This window comes from Chionomys nivalis, chromosome 19 (assembly GCF_950005125.1).
Source record: "Chionomys nivalis chromosome 19, mChiNiv1.1, whole genome shotgun sequence".
Taxonomy (NCBI): domain Eukaryota; kingdom Metazoa; phylum Chordata; class Mammalia; order Rodentia; family Cricetidae; genus Chionomys; species Chionomys nivalis.
The window spans coordinates 35335476-35348235 of record NC_080104.1 but is presented as its reverse complement, the minus strand read 5'-3'; the positions used below and the strand labels follow the sequence as shown (position 1 = coordinate 35348235).

Here is a 12760-nt window from a genome sequence, read left to right as displayed (position 1 = left end):
AACAGGGTCGGGGGGGGGGGGGGGAGAGCATGAAACCTCAACTTGGCTTTTGAAAAGAAACACGCTAGTCTGCATCATGATTCTCTCTAAACACATTGAGAGGGTACCAATGGGAGCCAATAGGAAGGAAAAGTGATTGGGTCAGAAGGGAGAAGATGAAGCGATGGGGAAAGAGGAGAAGAAAGTCTATTTGGTTTGGCGCATAGGAGGGCCCATCTACATGAGGAAAGTGTTCGCGTGTACAGTAGGGTTGGAGAGAGAACAAGGCAGGCACAGTGGGCTGGCTTTAGTCCCACAGCCAGAAAAAATAAAAATAAAAAAGAATGTTTCTCAAGAGAAATAGTCATTTGTTCCGAGTTTTACACTGCAGGTTTAGTCGGCATTATTACCTTGTGCTCCCAGGTGGTTAACTGGGTGTCCTGCCTGTATAAAAATATCTTTCCTTGATTTATGAAAAAAGGCTAAGCTCAAGGGAGCTTCTAACATCTATAAACATGAACAGTGCTGTAAGCTTTGTAATTACTTGGGCACTAATGTCTTTGTAACTGATTGAATTAAGAATCTCACCTTCTCCCTTTCTCCCCCCTCTCTCTCTCTCACACACACACATACACGTCTGCTTACTACATGACTGCTTTGCCGTCTCTATTACATGAGTATACAACTCTGTGACATACACATCATATGTTTCCCAGTACCATGCTATGTGCGTGAGCAAACAGAACCATTCAAAATCCTTCTACTTTATATGCAGAGATCATGGGGTAGCCAATTTGATATCAAGGAGTGGGCAGTGGAGTAAAATGTCTGTGAGTACGTTAGGAAAGCAAGAGGACACATCTTCTTATGGTCTAGAATATGCCCCTCTGACCTCCCCTTCCTGCCTACACTCGCTTCTGTCAGCTGTCTGACCTAGTCAGTGATAGACGCACAGGTTGTCCATGAGAAAAGAGATTCTATAATGTTCTATAAGAAAAGAGGCCAACACGTGGTTGTTTCTGACAACCATCATGGACGGCACCAAAGTGGCCAGGGAAGGGGGTACCCAACACGGGCTCCCATTAGCTGGTGAGGGGTGGATCCTAGGACCCATGTGTCGAACATAGCTGTCAGAACCCTTCACTTCTTGATCTCGTCACCCTGTCTGCTTTGTTGTTCCCACCTCAGTTTATAACAACCACGAAGACAGACAATAAATTGAAACTCACCACTACACCTGGCCTTTTTTTTTTTACAAAAAAAAAAAAGTAAACTCGTGTGTGTGTGTGTGTGTGTGTGTACACGAGTACTTTCCATAAACACAATCTTTCAGGTACATGAATCCCTCAATGTAAGCTCATTGATTTTCTGCAGGTTTACTGTTATTCCCTGAGGCTATGAATCTCTACCCCTCCTATGCCCCTTACCCTTATATGGCAGAATAGACAGTAATGGAATCCTTAACTTTTAACTCATTGAATGGATTGAATGGGACTCTTGGTTCTTTTGCAGTGAGGAACAACCACAAAGGTTGGCTCCAGCCCAGGAATCTGCATGGAAGAGCTGTTTGACTGCTTTTGAAGACCCTGGTTAGAGGTGACAGAAGATGTCTTGTCCTTTAGTGGACTTTCTTCCATCTTGCATCCTGAAACGGGTGATGCTGAAGGGGCGATTTTGCCCCAAGAGCCAACATGGAGGCAACTCTTGGTGAGTTACTCTACCCTTGGAAACGTGGAGTTGAGCTCTCGTTGGCTTAGCCTAAGTCTCTACTTCTGGCTATTCGTATAGGGAGATAAACTTTTGCTTCCTCTATAACAATTTTATATCTCTGTTGTGGCTGAGACATTGTTGTTGTAGTTGGCACAGTCTCTAAGTAGCTTAGGTTGTTGCCCTGGAACTCATGTAGAACCTTTTGCCTTAGCCTCCATTGTTCTGGGATCATAAGAATGGGTCACCACACCTCTCTATAGCTAAGTGTCGCCTTAAAGGACACACAGTAGCACAGCATAGGATTCACAGCCTGGAAGATCCGACATACTTTGTTTCTAAGAGTGACCCAGAACTGCTCTGATGGGGAGTCCCAAGGCCTCTTACTTGTCTCTCCAGAAGTTGTGGCCCCAGTGTCCACAAACATCTTCAATTCCAGTCTTCACATGATCAAAAAACTGCAACAGAAGAAAAGACAGGCTAATTCACTCTCCTTTTCTGGAAGTTGGTCATTTTCACCCTTCTGCCATCATACCTAACTCCAATGACACTCTGTTTTGTTGAAAGCCATAAGCTGACTTTTTTGGTTTGGGTTTTGTAGTTTGAGACAGGGTTTCTCTGTGTAGCCCTGGCTGTCCTAGAACTCACTCTGTAGTCTAGGCTGGCACTAAACTCACAGAGATCTGCCTCCCTCTGCCTCTGGAGTGCTGGGATTAAAGGCATGCACCACCATCACCCAGCTATAAGCCAATGATTTATCTTCAATTGTTGTGTGTTAGGCAATGTTTTCATTACTTTGATCACCCTAAGTATGATCACAACTTTCAAAATTATAAGAAATGGGTAGCAGAAACATCTTTAGGTTGAAGGTTATATTTTCCCTTAGCTGGTTCAGTTCTTTAGCAGACTTGGACTGGATATCGTGGGGTTATAACAAGTGCACCTCCCATCACAGACCACCCAGATGCCTCCCCTGTCCCCTCGAGTCTTCTGTTCTCTTCCCCTTCCAGAAATGCACAGCAGTACAGTACTGTTTCTGTGATTACTACACACATTCATTGTTAACTTCTTTATCACACAGCACCTACCCGGCAGTGGATCTCTTCACTGACAGCTTGCTGCTTCTTATTGGCTCTCTTAACATCAAGAAACTCCACCAGGGGTCTGATAGTTATCCCCTGCACAAAAAAGATGGACCCAAATACATAAGTCTTCTTGTAAGAAAAAAATTCAACTGCAGTTGATCGTCTTCTAGGAATCGCCAACCACCAACAAAAGCTAGCTCATTGTCAAAAGTTAGATAGTAATCACAAAACTTGGTTATTCCTTTTCCTTTTCCCAGATGTCTTACTTTAGGATGATCATTTTCAATATAAAACAGATTTGGAAAATAAATAGAATCAGTGGGAATACTTACTGTATTACCCAGAGAAAAGCTCTCCAGTGAGTCCTTCATTTGCTCTTTCTACTGAGACGGTTCTCACTAAACTGTTTTTGCATGCCTGTCAGGGAGCTTGGACATCAGAACACAGAGATGCCAAAGGACCTTGGCTCTAGGACTTTGGGTCTAAAAGAAGGTCATCTCTATCACAACACAGTAGTTACATAGTAGGCAGAAGAGGAATGACAGACAGACACAAGGAGAGAGGGCAGGGAGAAGGGCTAGGAAGCACCCAGCAGGGATCTGAAAAGGTGTGGGCATCATCTGGCAGAGACTTCAGAACAGTCAAAGAGCAGCAGCCAGAAACAGTGTAAGGGCAATCTAGGCACACCTAGGAGTTAACTTCGGAAATGGAGGAAATCACAAGCTGTTGATTAAACTGGGGGTGAGGGATAAAGGAAACCCCATATTCTGAACAAGGATCTCTGCAAATTTTCATAGTCAACATCTCAGTCAATAATGAAACATTAAAAGCATTCTCCTTAGAGGCACAGAGGGCAGAAGTCACTAGGTTCTGCTGTTAGGCAAAGCTTTGCTTATTGTTCTCCAACCAGAGTCAACAGAGAAAAGGCAAGAAGTGCTGGCAAGAAAGTGGCAAGAATTTGTTGTTAATGGATAGTTTGTATTTTTGTTCTAAACCCTGAGACAATCTCTTCCATATAAAAGAGCAAGAAAGGGACTAGTATAAAATTAAGACACACAATCCATTTTAATAATCCATATTAAAATCATATAGTATTTTAAAGAGCAAAAACAACAATCACATAATAAAAATACTTATTATATTATGTAATACCTCATATTATGACTACATGATGTGTTTGGGTAACTAGTATGTACTACTATATAATATGACATATATACTAGGGGAAACTATGCACATATTAAATTCATATATTAGATGTATTTCATGTGTATATATTCATGTATATATAAAGCCTTATGATACTTGCATAAAATCCATATGTAGAGAATTGTAAAACTTAACTGAAGGATATTAGAAAGATTAGAAATTTTAAAATGCCATACTGATTTCCAGAGTGTTTGTACAAGTTTGTATTCCCACCAGCAATGGAGGAGTGTTCCCCTTACTCCATATCCTCTCCAGCATAAGTTATCGTCAGTGATTTTGATCTTGGCCATTCTTACAGGTGTAAGATGGAATCTCAGTGTCATTTTGATTTGCATTTCCCTGATGACTAAGAATATTGAACATTTCCATAAGTGTCTTTTGGCCATTTAAGGTTCTTCTGTTGAGAATTCTTTGTCTAGTTCTGTACCCCATTTTTAATTGGATTATTTGGAATTCTGATGTCTAACTACTTGAGTCTCTATATATTATGAAGGTCAGTCCTCTGTCTGATGTGGGCTTGGTGAGTGGCTGGAACAGACTGTGGGGCCACTGGCAGTGGCACCAGGATTTATCCCTACTGCTTGTACTGGCTTTGGGGAACCTATTCTCTTTGGATGATACCCTGAAGCCTAGATATAATAGGGAGGGCCTTGGACCTTCCTGAAAGCAATGTGCCTTACCCTCTCTGGAGAGTGGATGTGGGGTAGGTGGAGGGAATGGGAGGAGGGGAAGGAATGGAAACTGGGATTGGAATATACAAAGAAAAAGTATAGTTTCTTTTTTTAAAAAAATAAAATAAATTTAAAAGTGCATTTAAAATTTAAATAAGATACATAGATTATAATGACATTTTCTTAACTAATGTCTGTACACATTATTTTAGTATATTGGTTAGGATGTGAAACAGAACTTGAGCAATCTTTAATTAACCTATAACAGCAAAAGCAACCGGATTTTTTCAAAAAGGAAAATAAAGGGGAATTTGCAGGCACCACACAATCTACCAGCTCTGGTCACATCAGTTATGATATTAGCCCCCAAAGAGGCAGGAAAGGTGTGTGCAGGAGGAGTGCTGGGGCTTTGACTTGGGGTCTATAGCACACATGGGAAAGCTTGTTGTTTTCTCGACAAGAGAAGGGGTCATGTTGAGGTGTATTGTCTGCCATTTGATTTACATTTCATCTTTCCATCTCTATTTAGATGTTAAGAAAAGTTCATAGGGATGAGTTGAGAACAAGCTCAGGCTAGCTCAGAACTCACTGTGTAGCCCAGGCTAGCCTTGAAATTGTATCAGTCCTTCTGCCTCAGCCTCTTAATTGCTGAAATTACACTTGTGAGTCATTACTTTTGGCTTGTCCTTTAGTCTTTAAGGATGGTTTAGATAGCATAATACCTTAACACGCACAGGCACACATATGTGCACACACATGCACACACACATACCCTTGGTTTTGTCCCATCAATCCAGCACAAACATTTCTCTAGCACAACATTCTTTTTTTTTCCTTTCTTAAGTAAAACTTGGTTTTAACCAAATTTGATATGAGCCATCTCTTGTGTACATCTATTTGTACTTCTGTCTGCCACTTGGAAATAACACAGGCGCTAATAACAGTTTCCCAATCAACACGTTCTGGAATTTTTAATGTATGCAAACAAAAATGAGTGCAGTTGTGATATTCAGAGACGATCACTCCATTGAGTTCCTTGCCCCATAGAACTGCAGCTCAAAATAAAAACAAGAAAATCAGTGTGATTCTTAACACCAAAACATTAAATATTCTGGAGACAATGATTGCTACTACATGTGTCTCTTCCCCTTTCATTTCGTCAGTAAATAAAAGGGAATATCCAGAATTTGAAACCACAATGTATTAAAGCAAGGATAGATGTGGGCCTGCCCAGTCCTGACATTGGTTCCTACCAGACTGACAGACTGGAAGCCAATGAACTAAATGACTAAACTGCACTGACCAGCTCTAAGAAGCAAGTGTGGATATGCCTAGAACAACTCTAGTTTATAAATGTATAACACATATAAGTTCACAATTAATAAAGCTTTGAAATGATGCATCTAATTTATCACATTCCTTTTAGTACAACTTCATCCCTGGAACTGTTTCGTTGTCTTAGCACACTAAGTGGGAGTCATTTGTTAGGCACTGCTTGGTTTTTGTCCCTCTCTCCCTCCTTCCTCAATTATCTATTCTGAGGTAGAGCATGTAGCATGTACATGCCATGTCTGGTTAATCAGGATAATTTATTACCCATCCAAAGCCTTTGGTTTGCAAGGACAGAGGAAGGATACCTCTGATGGGACACCAACTTTATCCCTTTGGAAACTTTCTAATTTGGGTTACCTAGGAAGCAAACTGATATAACTTCCAAGAAACTTGTTACTACCGGGGGGGGGAGGGATTATAAATAAAAATCCTGAGTTTACCAACAGCACGCCAAAATAAATAGCTGCAAAAGGCAAGCAAACGCTCACCTATCATTCAAGTTTGGCACAACAAACACACACAGTGATGTCCTGACTCAGATTCATCTAACAAGGACATGGAGAGTCACTGGGCAGTGAGATTCCCGTCTTATTTTATCTCTGCCTCGCTCCACCACTCCACCTCTGCTTCTGCCAATGAGAGAAGAAAGAGAAAAGGCTAATCTGTTGATTGGCTAAAATAAACATCCATTCACAAGGAAAAATGAGTTTGTTCTTCCAAGTTGCATTAATACTGACAAAATGGGGAGGTGGGTGCCTTATATTTCCTTGAGGATTTGGCAAGAATTTCCCTAGAACCACTTGGAGGAAGCTTTCCATTTATTAAAAGCTATCATTGCCTGGCTGAGGAGATGGCTCAGTGGGTAAGAGTGTTCTAGCTACACCAACACGAAGACCAGAATTCAGATACGTAGAAACAGTCAGGCGTGGCCACATATGCCACATATGTCCATAAGCACAGTGATCTGTGGGGAGTTGAGACAGGAGGATTGCTGGGCTTGCTGGCCACCAGCTTATGAAAAAACAAGAAAAAGTCTTTGTTCAGTAAGAGACCCTGTCATAAGGTCAAGGGAATAAGACAGGGTGGGATAATAGAGGATGGTACCAGAAGTCCTCCTCTGGCCTCTGTAAGCATACCTAAAGATATACACACATGCGTGCACAATACACAATATTTCACACACACACTTCACTCCCATGTATGGACACATACACACAAACATACTCACACCACACTTGACACTCATAAAATACACACATACACTCAAGCCTATCACTGTTATCTTATGTTTGGCCATTCTCACATTAATACATAGATTGCCAAGATCATAAAACCAAGTTGTGGAAAAAAAATCACTTGAGATTGACATAAACAGAATGAAAGTTCTACAGTGTTCTTGGCTCTTGGCTGCCCCTAGTTTCCAGCACTCACCACCTACACAGTGGTCACATGACCCTGTTAGAGCTCTGTCTTCTAGTAAACAATAGCTTTCTCCATTGTGGGCCACAAAAATCCGTCCATATTATACTATCTACAAGCAAGCAAAAGTGTGGCTGAAGTTCTCATCTTAGAAAACCTGAAATATAAGCCACCCATGTCAAGTGGCCTTGGCGTGTTAAGCATTCTCGAGAAGATCTCCTGCCTCCAGTGCTCTCTTTCGGGTCAGTTAGTCAAAGGATCACCCTCGCCTTGGTGCACTAGCATGGCCTAAATACTGAGCTCTAAATGCATCTTCAGTAGAGGGTTAGTTAATTCAACGTGTTCACCATACTCAAAGCAGCCAATGCAAGGCTCCTACTGTCTGTCTGTTGCCCGAGTCCCTTCTTCACCATTAGGACCTCAACACACACCTTTCTCCTCGTGCACAAGCACCCACATCACTCTCTGCTTCCACTCTTGTCCCCCACATTTCACTCAAAGACCCAGTGATATCTGCTCAAAGCATGCCATTCTCCTGCTACAGAGCTTCTCAATCCCTTTCAGTTAAAAAGCAGAATCTACCTGAGCTTTCTGAACTCAGCAGTGTGTGCCTTCATCTCCCTGCTCCACTGTGGTCATCTGGAACATCACTCCTGTTCTGTAAACTTTTTGTTTTAGGATTGAGTGTCAGCTCTCCCTTCTACCTTGAATGTTATTTGACCAGATGCCAGCTGGTTTCACATCCTTCATACCTTAGATTCACCAACCATCCTTCATACCTTAGATTCACCAACCATCCTTCATACCTTAGATTCATCATTACTTCCACAAAGGACCTCGCTAATCTTACATTTCTGTGGCCAAAATTATCTATCCAAGGTGCCTTAAGTTATTCATGTTTACTGTAGCATCATTGATAATAGCCTAAGGCATAGAATATGAAAGCCCATAGCAGTGCTGCTCAACACAGCATATTGCCTGAGGCTGTTGATGACTTGTAACTGATTAGCTGCAAGACAGCAAAGAGATAAATTTAGATTCCCACTTCCAAATTGTTTCAAGCCAAAAGAGCAAGTTTGTCTGTGATATTAAATATCAAATATTCATACACATTGTACGTGTCTTTAATCCTATCACTCAGGAGGCAGAGGCAGACAGAGGTTTTGATTATGAGATCTGCCTTGTCTACAAACTGAGTTCTCCCCCAGCCAATGCTATGCTGTGAGACCTTGTCTCGACACATGGAACAAAACAAAGTGAGTGGAAAGGCATGTAATGTAGGTAACTGATAATTTACTTTTATTTCTTGATTGAGTCTGAACTCAAAATAAGTCAAAATTATTACTCATAACTCTGTATTCATGTGTTAATATGAATCATCTATATATACATTCTATGACTAATGGTATTTATTTTAATACTTTTTCATATATAATGTTCTAGCTATAGATATGTATTTTTATGTTTGATAAGACTAGTGACTAAAAACTATTAAAAGTGGATGGAGTGTCATGTCCTATCTTTAATTAATGTCTTTCTAGGAAATAACTCCAGTTGTATTCAATAATTTCACCAAGCCCATGATGCCTGGGGCAGAGAACTGACTTTGTACTATAGGCACTTGAGAACTTGTTCTGGGGACTGTGGTCCTCTCCCAATGACCTAATTCCTCATCCCACTAGGATGATACAATTCTATTTTTGTGTCTGGTACTCTGAGATGACAGTATCTGTTCTGGGAGGAGCAGCCTCTTGGTACCGCGCACTGTGCAGCTAAGAGGGCCTCAGGTGACAGCCAGGTAATCAGCCGGTCTTGGAAGAAGACGAAAATCCCTACCCCCTCCTGGTCTATAGTCACATGTATTCTGCCCTAGGCCATGGAGGAAGGTGAAAATCCAAGACATAATTGCTTTGTGTCACATTTTATTCCAAAATGTGTCAGGAGCAACTTGAATGGCTTGTTGCAAATATTCCATAGACTCTGAAGAGAAAAGATGAAGTTAAGGGAACATTCCTCCCCTCAATACACAGAGGATGTGTGGTGTCCCCCAAGTTTAAGGAGGGGATTCAAGTAGCCCACCTTCTACTCTGGCCAAGAACATTCTGCATCCAGGAAACAAGATCTCCCTCCACACATGTGCTGGAATGTCCTCCATTTTGGTTAAAGCCTCCACCCCTGCTCAAATGTCATAGTCCCCACTTTTCTCTTCTATGAGCATCAATTGAGAGTTGTCCCCTACCCACTGCCTATGTCACCCTCTTCACTCCTGATCCCTGTCTTATTTATTATATAGCATCTTCCACCTTTAAGTATATCCCATACTTTACTATTGAGTTTCTCTCCTAGCGTATACTACACTCCCCTCATCACTGGCAGAAATGGGAGCACTGCAGAGGAAGGAATCTATTCTTATATTTTGCTCAGGTGAGAATTCTTAATTTGGACAGCAGTGCAGGTCACAGAGCACAAGACAAATTAATATTTGTTGAACGACTATGCACAAACTATAATCTCCCGAGAGCTGGCATATTGACTAACTTGCAAAGTTGGACCAACCCTGTTTACTGCTTCCCCACAATATGCTGAACTCACCCATTCCCCAGCTCCGGACAAAGCACTGTCAAAAGCCAACTCCTGTCAAAGAGCTGCTGGAAGGTCATGGCTCAGAACCAGCACTTAGCAAGTACGTTTACCAGGTCGGGGAGCAAGGCAAATGACAAGGATTAGGACTGGGGCAGGCACCTTGTCAGTTTCCAGCAGTAAACACCAATCCCTGTGCTGAGTTTCCTTAAATAACTGTTTCCTCTCTGGGGGCCAAGTGACCAAATTGGACTCTTGTAATGTCTAACGCAATCCAACACGTGAATCCAGACAGGAAGTATCATGTTCCTTGTTCGAGTGACTCCCAGAGCTTCAACACACCTATGCCACTTTGCCTCCACCACTACAGCTGGGTGATCAGAAAGTACTTTTCTCCTGAGGAAGGAGGGAGAGACTCTTCTAGAAGAAATAGCTAGCCACACTCACCAGGATGAAGACCGTGAAGAATATAACAACAATGGCGGCTGTGATGAAGAGCTTCTTCCGGGGAAACACGGTAGCAGGGAGGAGGAACACCAGCGCGAAGCAGATGGCACCTCGCAACCCTCCGTAGGCAATGATGAATTGGTCCTTGAAGGTCAGAGGAATGGTCCGGAACCAGTTAATCACTTGAGTCAGCACAAAGACACCTATGGACAAAGAGAGACCCAGAGAAAGCAGACTGTGTGAGTATGGACAGGGACAGACAGGGGAATCTGAGTCTCCGAGTCTCTATGACACTTCAAAGTGTGCGTCCCATCCTGCAAGTCCTGGGGACTCCTGAGTTCTTGGACTCTCATCATTTCAGGATAACTTGCTTCTACCCATCAGAATTAGAGACATAAAGAGAGACTCATTTTATCTACAGTAAGAGCCTTGAGAGAATATATGAGCACAAGGTAAAGGGGGAAAGAGAATATGAATTGGGGATGGGAAAGGAACAAGAAGAGGAAGAAGTCAGTGGGAAAAGAACAGGAGTGGGGAGTAGATGAGGAAGAAGAAGAAATTAAAACCAAGAGGCATCCAGAGCAGAAAGAAGTCCCACTGGGTCATTGCCACCAACTGTTCATTGAGTCAAGGACTGCTCCTTACCCAGTGCCCGCCAGATCAGACAGAAGGCCAGCGTGAAGCAGACGAAAGCCCAGTTCCACTCGTGGTTCTTCCCGACGGTGGACACACCCATGAAGATGAAGATCAAGGTCTCGCTCACGCTGCTCAGCATCTTCATGAAGTACTTGATGGTCGTGTAGGACTTCTGAGACACGTTCTCCTCCACATACTTATTCATGGTCATGGCACACGCCGTGATTCTAGAAGGGAGATGTAGCTTAGATGTAAACACAGCCTCAACCACAGTCAGAATACCAGGCTCAGCCCCTAAGCGTAAAACAATCCCTCTGTTGGCTGCTTGCCCAGAGCCCTAAATAATCCCTTGACCTTCTTCTGCTCATCTACTGACATGCAAATTCTCTGAACAACCCATGGTCACCATCACCATCAGCCCTCCTTTGAGCACCCAAACTTTAAAAGTTCAAAATAATTTGAAACCGACTATCATCCTATAAAAGCAACTCTCCCACTTGTATAGACTTTATTCCTACATTATAATAGAAACCTTGAACTACAGCACAAAACCCCACACTCTCTCAGGTTGCAATGGGCTTCTTCCCTGCTATTCTTCCTCACCGCTGCACCCCCTTCTCCATATAATAAATGTCATTTCAACTAGTCTGTGGTGTCTATTTCTAAGAAATTCAAAATAGGCTCCAAGAATTCCTAAGTAAAGGAAGTTTTTATTTCTTTTCTCTAGTATCTAGCTCACAATTTGGGGGCCACTGTGCCCTTTGCTCCCTCTCTTGCGGTAGCTATTCTGACACGGCATCTTTGCATGCCTCAGGCAAAGGTCAGATCAGGCACATGCTGGCAAGGTGGGCACTCACTTTCCCCCTCCACTTACATCCTCCTCTCTCTCCACTGGGCACACAGCTCATACCCCGACTGCCTGTCACATGCAAAGCATTTCATGCTCTTGACTACTGCCTGCTTCATGGGCACACAAGTTCCTATCAGTCCAGGATATCACCCCCAATCAACTCGAATGCCACCCATAGATGGAAATATAATAAGGTGCAGGGAACAAGCATATACCAAGTCTTCTATGAAGACTACGGTGCCCACACAATGCCAAAGGACTTCATTGCGAGAATGAGCTGAAGGCAAAAATAGAACGAGGGGGCTCTGGTGAGCTACCTCAGCTCCCACTGAGTGAGAGCCAAGGGATAAAGCAACTTCCAGTCATGGTGGATCTGATCCGAGTCCAGTAGCCACACCAACATGGCATGCATGACCCACGGCCTGTCCGGTGGGCTTCCTTAACCCAAGAATATGACATGGGACAGTTGAATAAGGCAAAGCTCAGATGCTCTGAGATCAGAGTCAGCAGGTAGTCACAAGCCTGTGCCCTTGCAACAAACAAACACATTCCTCACATAAACGGTTTTATGTTGTTTTTTTTTCTATTAAAACAAAACAGATGCTCCACCTATGCAAGGAGTCTGCATTTAGACACAATGTCACCACCACCGCTAGAACAAGGAAGTGTTTCTTTTAGATTTATATGGGTGAAGAACATATAATTCATGCGGTTTCCAAAAGAAAGGGTAAGCCTTTTAAATGAGCCAATAAAAACGAGCAGCCAGAAACATGGCAAAGCCTGTGCATAGCTGAGAGCTTATACAATACGGGCTCGTGTTTGGAGAGCCTTTCCTAGGAGCCAGG

At 42.7% G+C, this 12760-nt stretch overlaps 1 protein-coding gene across 1 annotated transcript in view; it reads right to left on the bottom strand.

The window, feature by feature from the left end:
• Nucleotides 1-12760, bottom strand: part of Slc9a2 (solute carrier family 9 member A2) — an 83869-nt gene that overhangs the window by 12875 nt on the left and 58234 nt on the right. Inside the window, exons 4-7 of the mRNA XM_057751984.1 lie at nt 11075-11292; nt 10430-10632; nt 2775-2864; nt 2074-2144 (exon numbers count right to left, since the gene is read on the bottom strand). Of these exons, the coding sequence (XP_057607967.1) occupies nt 2074-2144; nt 2775-2864; nt 10430-10632; nt 11075-11292 (582 nt within the window). The remainder of the gene's footprint in view (nt 1-2073; nt 2145-2774; nt 2865-10429; nt 10633-11074; nt 11293-12760) is intronic.